Source organism: Eleutherodactylus coqui, chromosome 8 (assembly GCF_035609145.1).
Source record: "Eleutherodactylus coqui strain aEleCoq1 chromosome 8, aEleCoq1.hap1, whole genome shotgun sequence".
NCBI lineage: Eukaryota > Metazoa > Chordata > Amphibia > Anura > Eleutherodactylidae > Eleutherodactylus > Eleutherodactylus coqui.
In genome coordinates, this window is record NC_089844.1 from 3,764,356 (window position 1) to 3,785,187 (window position 20,832).

Below are 20,832 nucleotides of genomic sequence, written 5' to 3' on the forward strand. Positions count from 1 at the left end.
AGCGCTGTGTCCCGCAGGCAGCAATTGTGCTTGGTTGGATGTAGTGTGGTGCTTAGCTAAGGTATGCCTTGCTACTGAGGGTTTGTGCAATGTAAAAATTGTTAGGGGGGGGGGCCACTCTTGCCGCTATTGTGGCTTAACAGTGGGACCTGGGAACCTGAGATGCAGCCCAGCATGTTGCCCCTCGCCTGCCCTATCCGTTTCTGTGTCGTTTCCATCACTTTCTTGGGTTTTTCAAATTTTCATAAATGAAAACCTTAGCGGAGCACAGGTCATATACAAAAATGCTCGAGTCGCCCATTGACTTCAATGGGGTTTGTTACTCTAAACGAACTCTCGAGCATCGCGGAAAGTTCGACTCGAGCAGCGAGCATCCGAGTATTTTGGTGCTCGCTCATCTCTACATATAAGCTCTCCCCTGAAAAAGAAAAAATTTGTGTAAAAAAAAAATTGAAAAAAAATACCCTCCTGTCTGCCGCTGCTGTGTCCCTGCAGGGATGCAGAACACATCTGCTGCATGCAGCAGATGTTTCCTCCATTCCCAAGGAAAAGGAATTCCCCGCTGCACCTGCCACCTCTTTGACAGATGCAGCAAAGGAATTCTTTATCCCTGCAGGGAATAAAAAATTCCCTACCACAGCTGTCACAGATGACAGCTGTGGTAGGGGATTCAGCTGCCAGCATCCTGTAATTGTTTTTCAGGGTAGGGCTTTAAATATAAGCCCTTCCCTGAAAAACATGAAAAAAGGTGATAAAAATAATTTAAAAAAAGAACATACTCACCTTTCTTCAGCTGTCATGGCTTAGCCGCATCCAGCTGGCTCTTCTCCTGCACTGCTCTGAGGAGTATTCAGCAGGCGGGGATTTGAATTCATGAATGGATGACTGCTGCCTCTGATTGGCTGAGCGCAGGGACCAATCAGAGGCAGCTCTCAGTTGTCATGCAATAGCTGAGAGCTGCCTCTGATTCGTCACCGTGCTCAGCCAATCAGAAGCAGCCCATTCAGTAGGTGGGGATTTAAAATCCCCGCCTGCTGAATACTCCTCAGAGCAATGCAGGAGAAGAGCCAGCTGGACGCGCCTGAGCCCCGGCAGCTGAAGAAAGATGAGTACGTTTTTTTTTAATGTTTATCACCTTTTTTCATGTTTTTCAGGGAAGGGCTTATATTTAAAGTCTTTCCCTGAAAAACAATTACAGGATGCTGGCAGCTGGATCCCCTACCGCAGCTGTCATCTGTGACAGCTGTGGTAGGGAATTCTTTATTCCCTGCAGGGAAGAAAAATTCCTTTGCTGCATCTGTCACAGATGTGGCAGGTGCAGCAGGGAATTCTTTCTCCTCGGGGGATGGAGGAAACATCTGCCGCATGCGACAGATGTGTTCTTCATCCCTGCAGGGACATAGCAGCGGTGGACAGGTAAGTATTTTTTTTTTTACACTTAAATTTTTGTTTTTCAGGGAAGCGCTTATATGTAAAGCTCTTCCCTGAAAAACAATTCAGGGGTGCTGGCAGACCATTGTCTTCAATGGAGCCGCTGGCAGCTGCGGCTCTATTGAAGACAATGCGTGCATTCCCTATTGTGCACACATGTCCTATCTCTACAGGCACGCACCTGTAAAACATGGACATGTGAACACACCATAGGGAATGCATTGTTTCTAATAGACGCTTGTGTGAAGCCACCCTAAGGGACAGGAGACAAGCAATGAGGAACAATGTATCAGGACTCACTTGAGCTATTCAGCATCTTCACCCATTGGATATGAGGTTGCCGGTTCAAATCCTGATAAACAGATCATACAGATGACATCTCTTCAGTCATAACCTGTGGTTTGATAGAATACCTAGACTGTATTAGCCCTGTGAGCACCTTAGCTGTTGGCATGATGTGGCTGCTTCAACTGGTCATAGCTGATGGTGCAGGCATGGCTCTATTGTTTTACCGTTGCACACAACTCCCCATCTTGCCAAGGTGCTGCTCCGCAAGGTCTCCTCTTCCTGATACACCTGTGAACTGCTATGATTACTCTCCCTGTTGGGTCAAGCACCTCATCTTCCTCCTCCTCTTTGTGATCTTCTTCCTGAGTGGCTAAAATAGCCTGGAAACCCTGCACAGACGCTCCCCTGTTCCCGGAGTTGATTGATAAAATCCACAACATTGATGATGTTATATGAATGAGCATCTTACATATAAGTATCTCATACCTTTACATTCTATAGCAGGAGGATTTTGCTTGGTGCAGTTTCCTTCTATGTCATGTCTTAAACAGCCATATACACTGGACTCATTACCAACACAATGGATTTGCTCTGTCCATATTGGTCCTGGTCTTCTTGTGTAGCTCCGTAAGGATGGCACTGCATCTCCACATCTGAGCTCTCTACAGATGACATTGGCTGTTCTTAGCTCTGCATCAATCTCGCAAACAGATCCCCAAGTATCACCATGCTTTGCTTCTAAATAGCCGGAACATGATTGAGGCCCGTCAACTAATCGGTATTCTCTGTGACCTAAAGAATGATAAACCAAAACTTACAGAACTATTTAAGATTAAGGATTATCTAAATAATATTGTGCTTTATATATTAGTAGCTGATTGCCCGGTGTTGTCTGTGTATTTTATTTTTAGACACGAAAATAATTTAAATATGTGTATGTATATATAATGTGTGTATCGATTTAATATATTAGTATATCAGGAGAAGGTCGTCTGTGTAATATATTAGTATATGAGGAGGAGGTAATCTGTGTAATATATTAGTATATGAGGAGGAGGTCGTCTGTGTAATATATTAGTATATAAGGAGGAGGTCGTCTGTGTAGTATATTAGTATATGAGGAGGAGGTAATCTGTGTAATATATTAGTATATGAGGAGGAGGTCGTCTCTGTAGTATATTAGTATATGAGGAGGAGGTAATCTGTGTAATATATTAGTATATAAGGAGGAGATCGTCTGTGTAATATATTATTATATGAGGAAGAGGTAATCTGTGTAATATATTAGTATATGAGAAGGAGGTAATCTGTGTAATATATTAGTATATGAGAAGGAGGTAATCTGTGTAATATATTAGTATATGAGAAGGAGGTAATCTGTGTAATATATTAGTATATGAGAAGGAGGTAATCTGTGTAATATATTAGTATATGAGGAGGAGGTAATCTGTGTAATATATTAGTATATGAGGAGGAGGTAATCTGTGTAATATATTAGTATGCGAGGAGGTAATCTTTGTAATATATTACTGTGTTTCCCTAAAAATAAGGCACCCCCTGAATTTTGCAGAAGTCCCAAATATAAGGCACCCCCCGATAGTAAGGCATAGTACAGTGTGCAGGCAAGTCAAGAGGCCTGTCCACTGCTGCCATCCCCGTTGTCTCCTACCTCCAGATGTATAGGTAGATCTGCAGATAGTCTGCTGTTATCCTGTCCCTGCTGTGCAGTATAAGGTGCTGTTGTGAGCTCCCCTTGCTGGCTGGAAAAGTCCATACTGTACGTTCTGTTCCTGCTGTACATGTCTGCTGTGATGAGCTCCCCCGGTGGCCGGAAGCTGCAATACCATCCCTGCTTACAAGTGGTACAGGAACTTCTGTCTGCAGACAGGTACGTTACTTTACAGCCCTTATTTTTTATGGCTCTGTGTGAGTCAGGCACCCTGTGTGATTCTTTAGGCTGGGTTCTCACAGAGCGTATTTCCAGCGGAAATCTCGCAGTTTGGCTACAGCGATAAACAGCGAGATTTCCGCCGGGAAAGCGCTGCTTCAAAACCCACGGCACTCAGCCGCTTGTTTTGAAGTCACCTGGCTGCACGCTTTTCCGTTTCTGTATGTGTAATATACTAGTATATGAGGAGGAGGTAATCTGTGTAATATGTTAGTATTTGAGGAGGAGGAGGTCGTCTGTGTAATATATTAGTATATGAGGAGGAGGTCGTCTGTGTAATATATTAGTATATGAGGAGGAGGTCGTCTGTGTAATATATTAGTATATGAGGAGGAGGTCGTATGTGTAATATACTAGTATATGAGGAGGAGGTAATCTGTGTAATATGTTAGTATTTGAGGAGGAGGAGGTCGTCTGTGTAATATATTAGTATATGAGGAGGAGGTCGTATGTGTAATATATTAGTATATGAGGAGGAGGTCGTCTGTGTGATATATTAGTATATGAGGTGAAAGTTGTCCATGTAAGATATTATTATCTGAGGAGCAGGAAGTCTGTGTAATATATTGGTATATGAGGAGGAGGTAATCTGTGTAATATATTAGTATATGAGGAGGTAATCTGTGTAATATATTACACAGATTATATGAGGAGGAGGTCGTCTGTGTAATATTAGTATTTGAGGAGGAAGTTGTCTGTGTAAGATACTCTCTGAGGAGCAGGAGGTCTGTGTAATACTGACGTAATTAAAAATTACTGTCCGGTGCTTCTTTCTGGTCCCCAGCAGTCTTCTTCTGTATTCTGGTGGCCGGACATTGAAGAATCCCCTCTTCCAGAAAGCGCAGCCTCTGATTAGCTGAGCACTGTGACCAATCAGAGTCAGCTCTCAGCCATTCATTGAATGACAGGTGAGCGCTGCCTCTGATTGGCTCAACTGTCATTCAATGAATGGCTCAGCGCTCCCTCTGATTGGTCACAATGCTCAGCCAACCAGAGGCAGTGCTTTTGGGAGGAGAGAATTTTTCAATCCCTGGCCACCAGAATACAGAAGAAGATTGCTGGGGATGGGGAGAAGAGCCAGACAGCGCTTCTAGGTGAGTTAACCTTTCCTTTTTTTTCCATAGCCAGGGATTATTTTTGGGGTGGAGCTTATATTTTAAGCCCCCTTCACTCTGAAAATCATTGCTGCAGGGATTGCCTTCATCATATTGCTGTCAATGGGGCGGCAGCAGCACTGGCCCCATTGAAAGCAAAGGAATAACATCACGCTCCTCTGTACAGCTGTGACAGCTGTGGCAGGGAAGCGCCATCTACTCTCTATGTTTTCACTGGGGCCAGCACTGCTACCACCAGTCCCATAGACAACAAGGTGAAGCCCCTGGATGTGACAACATCCAGGGGTTTCACATCCAAGGAATCCCCTGCTGCAGCTGTCACAGTGTGACTGAGCCCTAGGGTTAAAAAGGGCAAATATATCTTGCACAACCCTATTATCCTGAAAACCAGCCCTGCGAACAAGGGCATCAAGTTCCCATCTCAAGCCGTCCACCTGTAATGATGCTGGTTCTTGGATGTCGAATACACCAGAAGAGGCTACCAACACAGTTCACTGTATTAGTCAGTAGTAATGCAGAATATGAAGTGCTTTGAAGAGTTGTGTTACTAGAAGTTGTATGTAACAAGGTGCAGTCCAACAATGTGGAGAAGTCAGCAGTAGTCAGATGTTTGCAGAGCTTGTTACACAGGAGCAAGAGATCAGTTGTGGTCAACATATGCAAAGCTCGATAAAGCAGGAGATGAGTATTAGTGAAGCTCAGGACAACTGGACACTGATAAGCCACAATAATCAGGTACTGGAAGTACACAGCTGGGGTCTAAATAGTGCAGCAATTACTGTGATTAGCCATGGAATAAGTGCAATCATAAACTAATCAATGGATTCAGGAAACACACAGCTGAGCAAGGCTAGGACAAGCAAGACTCTAAGGGTCTGGAGCGAGAAGTGTTCAATTGAGCAAACCATGACACAGTTTGCGCAGCTAGTCGGGCGGTCAGTTTAAACACGCAGATTTAAAAAAAAAAAACCTTTAACAGGATTGTTCAGTAGTTCAATTCCCTGTGAATGGGAACAACTGAATGATCGATCTTTAAAGCGAACCTTTAGTGAACGAGACAACAATGATTTTATGCCTGTATAATAAGCAAAAAAAAATGATGTTCCTAATTCAATCGCTGGCCGTGTTCAGACTCAATGATTATCATGTAAATTCTAACGATTCAACGGTTTTTATTTTTTTAACACTATCGTTCTGTTTAAAAGGGCCCTAAGTGGCACAGAGGTTACAGCTGTAAAGCAGAAATGGAAATCCCAGATGTAATATTGTTTTGTCTATACAAACAGCTAGATCCTTTTTACAACATTCTGCGGCAGAGATCTTTAGGCCTCATGTCCACGGGCAAAATACGATTTAGGATCCGCAGCGGATCTCCCGCACGCGGATCCGCACCCCATAGGGATGCATTGACCACCCGCGGGTAGATAAATACCCGCGGATCGTCAATAAAAGGGATTTAAAAAAAAATGGAGCATGGAAAAATCTGGACCATGCTCCATTTTCGTGCGGGTCTCCCGCGGGGTCGGCTCCCGCAGGCTTCTATTGAAGCCTATGGAAGCCGTCCGGATCCGCGGGAGACCTAAAATAGGAATTTAAAGTATTTACCATCCGTAGCGGACCGGGAAGGTCTCCTCTTCCTCACGGCCGCATCTTCCTTGCTTCGGCTCGGCGGATGTGCCCGGCGCATGCGCGCGGCACGTTGACGACGTGCCGGCGACGTGCCGCCGGCGTCAGAAATTCATCCGCCGGCCGAAAATGAAGATCCGGCCGTGAGGAACAGCTGACCTTCCCGGTCCGCTACGGATGGTAAATACTTTTAAATTGCTATTTTCGGCGCTCATGTCCGCGGGGCAGGAGGGACCCGCTGCAGATTCTCCATTGAGAATCTGCAGCGGATCTGATTTTCCCCGTGGACATGAGGCCTTAGTCTTACTGCTTATTTGGTCTCATCCGCACACTGGTCCCTTCCATGGCTGCAGATGGAGGGTCATGTGATGAGAACAGTCATTCAGCCTCCTCCATTCAAATGACTGAGGTAATAATCCTCCACCTCTGAGTCAATATATGACCTTTTAAAAGGGCTTGCACTATGACTAGGGACGTATGCTAAGCCATCTATTTACATACAGCTGTTTCAGGGTCTCCTCCATTGGAACTCACTGTGCTAGCTTCCCAATGTCCAGAAACTGTACAAGTTGGGAAAGTAGATGCAGTGTGCTTCAATGGAGGAGGCTACATGACATGTCTTGTCACATACCCCTACATTTGGAGCAATCTTATGGCTGAGAGCAGAGTGTAGTCTGGGCTGAGGATTTCTCAACAAGGGGATGTTGGTTTTCAAATACAGAAAATAGCAGATAACTTATAAATACAGTATATATTAATAAGTTGCATATAAGCTTCTTTATCACACATTTGTTATCTTTAGCTATATTGTGACTGATCCTTTAAATATAGGTACCAATTTCTATATATGGTGAATATATTCTGAACATACTGTCCAGAAATGATAAGTCCTACTTTACCCCAGACCGCATCCCTTATCCATATAACCTCACATTGTATCAGGAAACTAATTAGTAATCTTCATTATGATACATCAGCTGTACATAATTTATATACAGTTGGAGACTTCTACACTGACAACCCCTGAACTGATCATAATACATCTTTGTCCCTCAGTAGAAGATATTGTTTTTACAAGTTCACTCCACAGATGGAGGCTTTTCATGTCTTATGGGAACTCTAACCCTCCAATGCATAGGCGTACCATCAGGGGTCGCAGTGGTGACCCGGCCCCTGCGCTGATGGGGCCCAGAGGCCGCTCTCCACCATATACATATGCATATTCAGTGCATTACTGGCTCGCTGCTCTGTCTGCAGCACTGATCATGGGTCAGACAGTGCTGCTAGCCTGGGAGCAAGCAGAGAAGTGCAAGAGGGAGGCTGCCACATTGGCCGGCAGGGAATGATGATGTCATAATTGTGCTGCCCCTGCCTCCTGTTGGACAGCCTCTGTTGTATCTGCCTATCCTGCTGCTATTAAAGGGGTTGTCCCGCACCGAAACGGGTTTTTTTTTTTTTCAACCCCCCCCCCCCGTTCGGCGCGAGACAACCCCGATGCAGGGACGTACAGAAAGCTCACCGGAGCGCTTACCTTAATCCCCGCGCTCCGGTGACTTCTATACTTACCTGTGAAGATGGCCGCCGGGATCCTCTGCCTCGTGGACCGCAGCTCTTCTGTGCGGTCCACTGCCGATTCCAGCCTCCTGATTGGCTGGAATCGGCACGTGACGGGGCGGAGCTACACGGAGCTACACGGAGCCCCATAGAGAACAGGAGAAGACCTGGACTGCGCAAGCGCGGCTAATTTGGCCATCGGAGGGCGAAAATTAGTCGGCACCATGGAGACGAGGACGCCAGCAACGGAGCAGGTAAGTATAAAACTTTTTATAACTTCTGTATGGCTCATAATTAATGCACAATGTATATTACAAAGTGCATTATTATGGCCATACAGAAGTGTATAGACCCACTTGCTGCCGCGGGACAACCCCTTTAAGGGAGAAGTGGTCTGGGCCATATAGTGTGTATGTATGTGTGTATATGTATGTATATATGTGTATATATGTATGTATATATATATATATATATATATATATATATATATATATATATATATATATATATATATTAGTATTTTGTCATATCTTTCTATTTATCTTCTATCTATTTATCTATCTCTCTGTATCTTGATATTGTCGCATTTTTACCAGAATTTCGAGCAGCATTTTTGAACGCATGGTACAGTGCTTGACAGCACTTTTTAATGCACCCCATCATTGTAATGGGTGAGGAGGTGCATTAAAAAACACACGAAAATAGAACAGGCAGCTCTCGAAAATTTGGCTTTAGATACACCGTGTTCGGGTGCAGGTTTGAGTAACCCCATTAAAACCAATGGGAGTGTTGTACCGCGGTTAGTACAGTGCTTGAGACGCCACGCTAATAGCAGTAAAAAGCTGTGTGTATGCAAGTGGTTTGTGGGGCTTCAAACAAAGTTTCATGTGCAGGAAATGCGTAACGTTTGGGAAGATTATGCAAAGGAGCTAGATCATGTATGGAAATTCGTTTTGCAGCTGTATGCAGCATGATCTGGTTATGGGTATGGAGGATAGGGGGTGGAGCCCTGAGGGGGGGGGGGTGAGCTGAACTTTTTCACCTGCGCCCCTGAGCCTTTAGGGACGCCCCTGCTACAATGTATGGGTATCCTACAAATTGAGTAATGATTGGCTGTGATTGTGCTACACTGAATCCATAATACACTATGTAAAAAGTTTTTTTCTTGTCACCAAATGCGAAAATAAATATTATGGTGGAATGAAAACTTTTATACCTCTCAAAAATGTTACATTTTGCCGTGGTGTCCTGCATTTACCAGATGATCTCCTACTATATGTAACTCCAAGGGAGGGGAGAGTATTTTCCCCTTTCCAATGTGGGGGTACGACGTGTGTTTTATATGAGCGTAACCAGAAAGCTAGAATGCTTTAAGGAAACTTCACAATTAGCTAAAAGTTTATAAATCAGAGCCGCCCAAAATCTTCATAAAATTAAAAATTCATCTCTTATGAATTAGGACATCGGTATAGGAAAAAAAATTTTTTTGCAGATTTTGCATAAGATCTTGATGGTGAAAACACATGGCCATATGCGCAACTGTGCTCGCTGCTATGGAGTGTAGTTGCGCATGAACAGATTTTTTTCGCGGCTGTTCAAACTCCGCGCCATAGCCTGGCAGTTTCAAAAGTACGGCGGGAAGATTGGTCCCACCCATCTTTTCTCTCCCGTACTATTAACGGCGAGAATACCGCTAATGAAAATGAAACTATTGAAATCAATGGTCTGGTTTTGTCCCATTATTCGGCTTGATTAGCACACTTGCATACCGGGACTAAATCACGCCATGTGAAGAAGCCCTAAGGGTTGATTATTTTTTTTTCATTGCAAATACACATCAAAATCCACATGCCAGACTTGAAAATTTTGATGCAGATATATTCCACATGGAATATGCTTGTATGAAGGTACCCTAATAGCTTTAAAGTATGCCTATATAACTACACACATTATATATATATATGACGAAAGCCCTCACTGACTCACTCACTGACTGACTCGCCACTAGTTCTCCAACTTCCCGATGTCGTGGAAACATAAAATTGGGCACAGGCATAGGTTATGTCCAAAATAGGAAAAGTAAAGGAGTCCCAACTCGATTATTCAATTCTAGCGCAAAAGAACTAGCATCCAAATTTTACGTACGGAATCTAATTCTCTCACTTCCTTATGTCGTAGAAACTTGAAATTTGGCACAAGAATTGATTATGTCATAAATAGGAAAAGCTAATGGGTCCCAACTCGATTATTCAATTCTAAGCGGAAAAGAATTAGCGTCCAAATTTTACATACGGAATCTAATTCTCTCACTTCCCGATGTCATTTTATGTAAAGGAAACGTTGCATGGTTACCTCCCCGTGGTGTTTTCTGGGTAACGCAAAGAACCATGCAAAATGGTGAGCATATGTTTTTCCTCAGTATCTCTAAAGTAACCACGACTTCATAAGATTTTCCATGTGAACACCAGATAAACACCAGTACCAAATTAACTCAGGCGAAGCCGGGTATATCAGTATATGTATATATATATAGAGCACAATATAAATAAGTATACATATTTTAATTTAGCTTATGAAAGATATATAAGAGCATGTGAGTCTCTTACCTGAGCATTTTGCACCGGCATCTTCTTCATGATCACAGTCATGTTTACCAAACTTCTTTGCTGGACAGTCCCAGATGTATGTTTCATTCCCTGCACATTGTACATCATCCAACCAGATCTCCCCAGTTCCTCTTCCATGATAGGCTCCAGTTGTAGCTCTGACACTATAACCACAGCCCAGCTGCTTACAGACCACATCTGCATCTGCTTTATTCCAGGAGTCATCACAGATTGTCCCCCATCTTCCATCATGATAAATCTCCACTCTGCCCGCACATCGGCTGGAACCATCTACCAGCCTCAGCTGGTTACTTTCTGCATTAGAAAAAAAACTCATTTACCATGATGACTATATAACTATATACCACAATCACCAACCAGATTATCTTGGACTATTACACCTGAGCAGCATCTTCTTTTCCTGCCCTTTCCATGTCTTTCTATCAGATGATCCAGCAACAGAACCATCTGTCATTTGGGTCTCATTTCTTTAAAAGTGCTGCGGAATAAGTTGGCGCTATACAAATAGAAATTACCACTGAGGTATACATGACCACTGACTGTTGTTGGAGGTATGATAGTAAATTGCCCAACCGCATGACCACAACGTAATTCTCTGCACACAACTTGGGTTTCATTAATGTCTCATTGGATGCTGATAGCTCTGCTCAATGTTAATGTATAGGGAATAGGGATGAGCTAGTATACTCGGTAAAGCACTACTCGCTCGAGTAATGTGCTTTAGACGAGTATCTCTCTGCTCATCCCTGAAGATTCGGGGAGCGCCGCGGCTGACAGGTGAGTCGCAGCGGGGAGCAGGGGAGTGCGGGCGGGAGAGAGGGAGAGAGAGATCTCCCCTCCGCTCCTCCCCGCTCTCCCCGGAAGCTCCCCGCGTCGGCCCCCGAATCTTTATGGACGAGCAGTGAGATACTCGTCTAAAGCACATTACTCGGACGAGTAGTGCTTTAGCGAGTATGCTCGCTCATCCTTAATAGGGAACACAGCATTGCACAATATGCCGTCTCATAATTCTGTACAGCTAACTGTAGATTTCAATGCAGAATTCTGCTAATTTCAATTTTGCATCAAAAAATACTTTAGCAGTGCAGCATCTGAGGAGCAGGTCCCCAGCCAAGGAGACAGCAGGGTATCAAATAGCAACCTGTCATGGGGCTCTACTGTCTCCACAAAAGGATGGCTAAGAAGCCGACCTCGTTACTAACCAGAGGAGATCATGTTTAGTAACCTGTTGTGTCAACATTCCTGAATCAGCGGTGGATTACTCACTTTGAATAAAGAGTAGTCCACTCACGGAAAGTACTTTTTCCAACAAGTCCTGGGAACATGCGGCCTTTTTCTTTTTGCTCCAACTTCTTTTTTTCATATAACAAAGGATCAACTTGTACTTAATAACTTAAACAGTAGTAGATTATTAGTAGTAGGCTTACATGCCTCTCCTTTTACCTTACACTCATGCAGTTTGGGTTTCCCAAGGCACATATATCCACAGTCATAGTTATCTGTTAGATCTCTCTCTCTCTCTTGGATGAAACTCTCACACTTGTAGTTATCATCAGGCGGTGCATAACTTGCAGTTTCTGAATAGGAACATGCGTTTCTTGCGCTTCCACACCCACACATTCTTGGCATGTCCTGGGTTCCTAAATGCCAAAAGGGCGAACTTCTTGTAAGGAGAGATTCCGACACGGCTGAGCTCTGGCAGGAGCACCAGTCCATGTCTCCTCCATCTCCATCATTTGACCAACTCCAACTCACAACCTCCTCTCTTGATGCCTGATCCACTACTCCTTCACCTACACACAGACCTATACATAACTAGACAAATACAATACACTTTCCATACATTACTGGACATTAACCCTTTCGTGCCTAGAAGTGTTAATACACATAAAACTGACTCATACAACACTCAAGACAATAACACAAGACATACATATAACATGCATTCTAAAGTGCTGGAGGGGACCGCAAATTCTGGGCCGATACAGTTATCCACAGGAAGGCATATTCTACAATACTGTTACAGAATATTCTGTCATGCATGAATGGGCCCGCCGAAACTGCAGCACACGCTCAAATTCTGTTGAAAATGTCTTTATAGAGTAGTCTCAAATAGTACAGACCTTCGAGAATATTTTTATCCATTGTAGCAATGTCTACGTAGTGGGTGGGGCCCGACAACATCACATAGGCTCACTTACACCAGATCAAAGTTTAAGTTACTTTTATTTTTTCTTACTTCCAGCATAATACAAGGTAACCCAAGGAAACAGCAGCCACTGGTGACCCTTGACCTTTGTGTAAAACGGAACACAAAATAAACTGTAAACTGGCAAGGTGCCAGCTATACTTTAGGTTCTTCCCACCCACGGCTGGTTTGCAGCAAACGTTGATCAGGAACCCAAAATGTTGCACACACTTCCAGGCTCTAACCCTGAGGGCGCCTTCACACTTGCGAGAAAATAGTGCATTTTTGAGTAATACGAGATTGAGTGAAAATACAGAATTATGAAACCCATATCAATGGTTTCATTCACATCTGAGATGTATGCACTCATCAGATGTTGCAAAATTTGTAAATCGCAGCATGTCCTATCTTTCTGCGTGCTTTTTTATTGCCCATGTTTTCCTATGGAGACTTCGTTTTATCGCATTGCAATGCACAAACTTGATATTTGCGTGTGATGCAATTCGTTTTTAACACTAGAAACTCCTATTGTCTATCATGAGAAAATCACAAGCAGCATTGTTTTTGCAAGAAAAAGCATTTTTGAGACATCTGAGCAAAACGTGATATTGTAGAGGTTTTCTCACAGCGATATCGCAATTGCTTGTGTGAATGAGCCCTGACTGCATAGCCTTGTAGTCTTTTTTGTCCCAGTAATAAGCTCTGTGTTTTTACTGGGACCCACAAGAAAGCCCTGGACTGAATAGTCTACATCCCACCCAGTACCTTCCCATTTACCTGTCCACACCATATAAACACCATATCCACAGTACAATTTTGCAAGAAGATAAACACATCTGGAACCAATTAAGCTGGATAGCCTTCTAAATCATTGCACCAATGTGAACAGTCCTCAACAGCGCAAAAAGTACAGTAAAGACCTTACAGCTTCTTTCAAAGACACTTGGGGAAAGTTTGCAAAAATGTGGCACTATTGGTTGGAGTTCCTAAACTCGGAGAAATATGAAAATCTTCATTGAGTTCACATACTGAGCTCTGTAGATTCCCTATCCCGGGTTCTAGTAAGTGGGCCTAAACTAGAGATGATGGAGCATCAAAATGCTCGGGTGCTCGGGGGGGGGGGGGGGGCGTGGCCTGATGCAGATGGAGACGAACGTGTAGAGCCAAGCTCCGCTCTTCAAAGCCCTTTGAAAGTGACAAAAAGCAATCCCAGCTTTGCCAGACTGAACAGAGAAGCACCCCATACCTCAAGGAACAACATGCCGAAAAGGAGGAACATAAAGACTCCGCTCCACAAAGTGTCAGACTTCTTCTCCTCCCGTGGCTCGGCACAAGCACAGCCTGTCAGTAAAGATGGTGTCTCTCCGCACACGAGCCCCGGAGCAAGCAGGGAGAATCCACGACCCTCAGCAACCTCCTCCAGAGAAGCAGTGGCACAGGCAGACAGTCCAGAGCTGCCACACGGAGGTTCACCAAGAACTCTCTCTCAGAATGGGGTGACAGTGCCGAAAGGCCCCATATTAACGCGGCAGAAACACCTAAAATGGCGCTGTTCAGCTCTCAATCCCAATCCTCCTCTTTCTCTCCTTCTGCAAGTCCAGAAAAGCAGAAACCCCGTATTTCTCCCTCATCTAACCCGTGCCAACAACAACTTTCTTTTGATGAAGACCTGATCAAAAATGTCCCTTCCTCGAACCTCCCAGCTTCGGAGGACCTCATTAAAAGCATGATGCTTGCCTTACATGGATCCTTGCAAAGGGACATCCAAGCTCTCTCTGTCACAGTTAACAGCTCCATACAAACTTGAAACCCGTACCGGCCATATTGAAACCAAAAAGAGCGAAGTTACAGCATCCCACAACAATTTGATAGATGCTCATTACACACTAGAGGAAGAGGTAGAACTTATTAAAAACAAGCTGACCGACTTATAGGATAGAAGCAGAAGGAATAACATTAAATTCAGACGCATACCTGAGAACGTGTCTCAAATAGACTTAAAAAATTATCTTACTAAACTAATAAAGACCATTCTTCCTAACACTAATGAACAGGACTCCATAATTGACAGAGCCCACAGGCTAGCAAAACGGAGCTTCTTGCCAGACTCCATTCCACGCGACGTGATCGCTAGACTGCATTTTTTTTCATATAAAAGAAGAATTGATGATGACCTCAAGGAGATCCCACCCTCTTCCATCACCATATGCTAACATTAGCCTTTATGCAGATCTATTACAATCCACAATCAGAGCTCGGAAATCCTTTTCCCAAGTGACTGCAGCTCTGAGATCTGCCAAAATCCCATATAAATGGGGTTTCCCAACAAAAATTATGATTCATAAGAACAACGCTATGCACATCATATCATCCCCAGAAGCCGGAGAAAAACTTCTAGCAAAATGGGACATCTCGCTCACAGACAATCCACAAACTGCTAGGCCTCAAAGAACCCAAAGTTCCTTCAATCGACGCACACTACCAACTACCCCGCCAAGAGGAGAACAACTCAACCCTGAATGAATCATCGTCGATCTGACTAGCTGGGTTTCCAAGATGCGTGAGTAAATAACGGGCTTTATCCTGCAAGGCGAACTTTTTTGTCCCCCAAAAGACACCAGGTTATGAAACCTGACTTCCTACAAAGGTCTTGCACCAAATCCATGGAAGACAACCACTTATGTTTCATTCAATAGAAGACCTACACTTGGTTTAATATGTTCTATTCATCCTCTTTTGTTTATTTCTTATGCTGCCAAACTAAACCCTAACATTGAGCTTTCCTTAAAAATTTATCATGTCCATTAAAATATACTCACAAAATGTGAAGGGACCAAACACACCCTTCAAAAGGGCAATGATTTGGAAGGATGCAAAGACGTATAATGTAGACGTGTTGTGCTTACAAGAAACCCACTTCTCAAAACACACTAAATCTAAATTTACAAATAAAAATTTTCCCCAAATTTTCTCAGCCAGCGCTCAGAATAAAAAAAACATGCGAGAGTGTTAATAGCCTTTAAGGAGAATCTCCACTTCTCCGTAGAAGAACAAACGAGTGATCCGAAAGGCAGATACATTATTTTGAAGGGAATGCTTAACGAAACCCCAATTACATTAGCTAACATTTATGCCCCCAACAGAGCACAAATATCCTTTTTAAATAGAATAATAAAGAAAGTCAAACAAATCCAAAAAGGCAAATTAATTATCTGTGGGGACTTCAATATCATCCCAGATAAAAAATTAGATTCCACAGCAGACAGTAGAACATCCGCAGTTTTACAACCCTGGCTCCATAGAGAAGGTCTTTACCACACTTTCAGATGCCTTAATACCTCCTCAAGGGAATTCACTTTCTTTTCATCGAGACACAAGACCTTTTCTCGAATCGACTTATTTATAGTGGACAGATGGACTCTCACTTCTATAACAAATTCCACTATAGGAACGACTACGTGGTCTGACCACTCCCCCATCTGCATAAACTTTAACATTAACACCCCTTTTAATCCAGCTAGAATATGGCGCAACAATATAAATCTGCTCAAATCACCTAGCACCCAAGAACAAATCAAAAAAGCTCTGACAGAGTACTTTGCCTTAGATAAAAGCCCAAATATAAATAATTTCACTCTCTGAACGCCCATAAGGCGGTGATCAGAGGGGCTCTAATAAAACTGAAAGCACAAGAACAAAAAAATAAACAAGCTAAACTTAATACCTTGCTGGAAAAAATTAAAAAAAAACAAGAAAAAACAGAGCAAGAAAATCCTCAAAACAACTCCCAGTCAGAATTAATCTCACTGAGAAGAGAACTAAGGAAAATGCTTTTAGACAACTACAATAAAAATCTCATATACTCCAAAGCTAACTTCTACTCCAATATAGATAAACCCACAAAATTAATGGCCAAATTGGCAAAAAAAAGACAAATTAAGGCAAAAATTCCCTACATAAATAGCATAAATGACCTCACAACAAAAAATTTCCCATCCCCAGCAAATTGCAGAACAATTTAAAAATTTTTATGCCAACCTCTATAATTTAAAAGAGTGCACAAACACCCCTCAACCTACCCCGGAAATCATAGACAGGTTTCTAAATAGGGTGACCCTTCTCTCTGTGGGCTCACAAAAAGAAGCTCTAAATAAGCCCACATCTATTATAGAGGTAAACAAAGCAATAAATATATCCAAAAACCATAAATCTCCTGGGCCAGACGGCCTGTCCAATGAATACTATAAATTATTTGCACCTATTCTATCCCCACATCTAACCTCTACGTTTAACGAGTCAATGACAAAGGGTGCAATGCCTGAAGAAATGTTACAAGCCACAATAATCACGCTACCCAAACCAGGCAAGGCCCCTACATCTCCAGCGAATTTTAGACGCATTTCACTTCTAAATACTGATACAAAAATATATTCTAAAATATTAGCATCAAGGTTAATAGAGGTCTTGCCTGAAATAATACACAGCGACCAAGTGGGGTATACGAAGGGCAGAAACGCAGCAGATGGTGCATGAAGAACCCAGAACCTTGTGGAAATGATGGGCTCGAGTCGAGCGCCTTCTCTCCTCCTTTCCCTGGATGCAGAGAAAGCGTTCGATAGAGTCCACTGGGGGTTTGCATTTGCTGTCCTCCAGAAATTTGGAGTAGGTGACAACTATCTTCATGTGGTTCGAGCCCTTTATGCGAAACCTTCCGCAAGGGTACTGGTAGATGGAGCCCTATCTTCCCCCTTTTACATAACCAACGGTACCCGTCAAGGGTGTCCCCTCTCTCCCTTATTATTTGTCATGATCATAGAACCCCTGGCGGGGTCAATTAGAATGTCGACAGAGATTAGAGGAATCCCGACCAGCTCAAGACAACACAAAATTGGACTCTTTGCCGACGATGTCCTCCTATCTCTAACTGATCCCTTAAACTCCCTAAGAATTACACACGAATGTATATCTCATTTTAGTGGCGCCTCCTATTACAAATTGAACTCAGATAAGTCACAAATACTGGGAATCAACGTAGGAAAGAAACTAAAAATAGATATCCAAAAAGAGTTCCCCTTTCAGTGGCACACAGAAATACCTTACCTAGGGATCAAAATATGCCAGTACAAGACAAAGATTATATCATCTAATCTAGACCCATTATTAAATACACTCAAAAAAGAATTAGAGGATCTAGAAAAGAAAGAATTCTCCTGGTTTGGTAAAATAACACTCTACAAAATGCTGATCCTACCAAAGATCCTCTACTTTTTCCGCACACTATCCTACCCTTTCCCCCAAAACATAATTTCTAACTTTCAGAAACAATTACTAAAATTTATCTGGAATAAGAAAAAACCTAGACTAGCCGCTTCAATCCTGTATTTACACAGGAAACAAGGGGGTCTTGGAGTTCCAAACCTATTAGCATACTATCAAGCAATTATTATAAACCAATCTGGCGCATGGCTGAGAGAATCTCAACTCCCTCCATGGGGACATATAGAAAAATATAGAAATCACAATAGAACCTTAGGATCTCTTATCACAGCCTCCATCCTAGGAATCTTATACCCAAAGATTGCTACACCCCTACTAACACACAATCTCTCTCCTTTAATGAAAACAACTCTGCACTGCTGGAATTCTCTGCCATGTAAATATAAATCCATTCCCAGAGATTCACCAACACAACTCCCTTTAGAAATTCACTCGTACTTTATTCAAGATTTAAATACCAAAGAATGGAGCGAAAAAGGGATTCAACTTGTAACAGACCTCTTTGACAAAGAAATACCCCTCACTTTCAGATCAATTCAGAATAAGTTTAGTCTACCAAACACAGAGGCATATTCCTATATGAAATTTCCCTTTCTTCACAGTTCCCATCTAGAGAGGTGCTCTCTCCCTAAGCAGTTGGAATCCCTATTCCATAGATGCAACACCTCTCAAACCTCGCTAACTAAATTATTATATGATACCATATCTGGCAATATGAATAATGTAAAAAGAATACATTTGTTAAATTGGGAACGAGATTTACGAAGAAATTTCCACCCTTCGCAATGGTTGTAGTCCTTTGATTGGGCAAACAAAACCACCCTCTCAGCCAGCTAATTAAAAACGCATCACAAAGTTCTATCTAGATGGTACTATACACCTACAAAATTAGCTAAATGTTTCCCAAATGTTAACAGAGATTGCTGGAGAGAGTGTGGCAGCGAGGGTTCACTCTACCACTTATTTTGGGAGTGCCCTAAAATTCAACATTATACAATCCATCACGGGAGTAAGGTTATCACACTCCCCACCATTAGCCCTTCTTCTCCTAGACTGTGAATATATCCCTGGAAAGAAAAGGAAATGGATTTGCCACTTTCTCCTAGCCGCAAGAAACATCATAGCGAAAAAATGGAGAGTGGTGCCCCCCCCCCCCCCCCCCCCTCATCCTCAAAGATCTACTGGACATGATAGCAGATCATCATTGCTATGAAAAACTATATGCAAAAAATAACAACTGTCTACACAAATTTAATTATGTTTGGAAGTATTGGCAGCAATTTGAGTTAAAAAATGTGTTTTAAAGAAAATATTAGTGTTCTTATCAGATTTAACAACTTATATTTACGACAACCTCTTACTACTTCAAATCTTACTACTGAAACAAGCAGTGTAATTGTTAAAATTTCATTCAACAATATATGTTCAGTTATATATAATTGTACAAAGTTGTTGCAAACACTCATTATATACATGCTGAAATATCAATATTGCATACCTTCAGCACCCAACTATCGTTTCCTAGATTGATACACAAAACTGTTACAATGTAGCTAATAACATATGTTTCTTCTTCTGTAACCACTTGCCAAAATGTAAGAGTGTAACACCATGTATGCTTTGAAAGTGTTTAATAAAAAATACTTTGGAAAAAAAAAAATCCTTGGGTGCTCGTTGCTCAAGTCGAACTTTTCGTAATGCTCAAGAGCTCGTTTCGAGTAACAAACCTCATTGAAGTCCATGGGCGACTCGAGCATTTTTGTATGGGACCGATGCTCCGCATAGGTTATGACTTGTCAAACACCAGAAAACATCAGAAAGTCATGGAAACACCACAGAAACGGATAGGGTAGGGCAGGGGGGCAGCATGCATGGCTGCATCTGAGGCTGCCAGGTCCCACTATTAAGCCAAAATGGGGGGAGAGTCTGGCATCACCCTCCTAACAATTTACTTTGGACAAACCATCATTAGCAAGGCACACGCGCTGGCACATCTTAGCCAAGCACCACACTACCTGCAACCAAGGACAATCACTGTCTGCGGGTGACACCGCTGCCTCTTCTCCTGGGTTACATGCTGGCATTGCTGTCCACCCCCTCCTCACCCACCCCTGCACGACTTTGCATCCACAGCACACAAAGAGTTCCCTGTGCAGCGTTCAGCTTCCCTCATGCCCCATGCTCGCTTGATAGCCACACCACCCTCATGTCTATTTATAAGTGCGTACTGGATTAGCAGGAACCGGAGGCACACACTGCAGAGGGTTGGCAGGGCTAGGCAGCGACCCTCTTTGAAAGTATGGGCGATAGCCCACAATGCTGTTGAGAATTGATGATAAATTGACGTACGATCATCATTCCAATCCCGTGCCATCTCCGTCATAAAATTGTCAGGAGCCGCAAATGTGGGCATTAAGGGGACTCAGGTGCCAACACTTCTACACATCTCCACAATGCAGCAATACTCTGTGTAGGAAGCACGTGAGCGGGCCCAGGGTCAGGCTCAGTCCCAGCCTCCACCTTGTGTGACCCAATGTTCCGTGAGTTACATAGCAATGGGAAATCCATGTGCCCCCACACAATTCATTCTGTGTAGGTGTCAGATAGCTAAATACCACAATGGGAAGTCTTTGAGTTCCTTGGGCTTACCTATGCTGTGGGAGCACAAAGATGGTATTACACAAGAAGAAATCAGAGCATCCAAACATGGCAGAGTTTCACCCCACCAAGGACTCCAGCCTTGGCCCACATTTCTGCCCAAGTCAGTCAGTGCATTTG

General features: G+C 43.0%; 1 protein-coding gene across 1 annotated transcript in view; it reads right to left on the bottom strand.

The window, feature by feature from the left end:
• Window positions 1-1,658: 1,658 nt before the first annotated feature.
• LOC136577426 (antigen WC1.1-like) overlaps window positions 1,659-20,832 on the bottom strand; it is a 43,920-nt gene continuing 24,746 nt past the window's right edge. The window contains exons 2-5 of the mRNA XM_066577322.1: window positions 10,569-10,883; window positions 2,189-2,511; window positions 1,732-1,783; window positions 1,659-1,684 (exon numbers count right to left, since the gene is read on the bottom strand). Of these exons, the coding sequence (XP_066433419.1) occupies window positions 1,659-1,684; window positions 1,732-1,783; window positions 2,189-2,511; window positions 10,569-10,883 (716 nt within the window). The remainder of the gene's footprint in view (window positions 1,685-1,731; window positions 1,784-2,188; window positions 2,512-10,568; window positions 10,884-20,832) is intronic.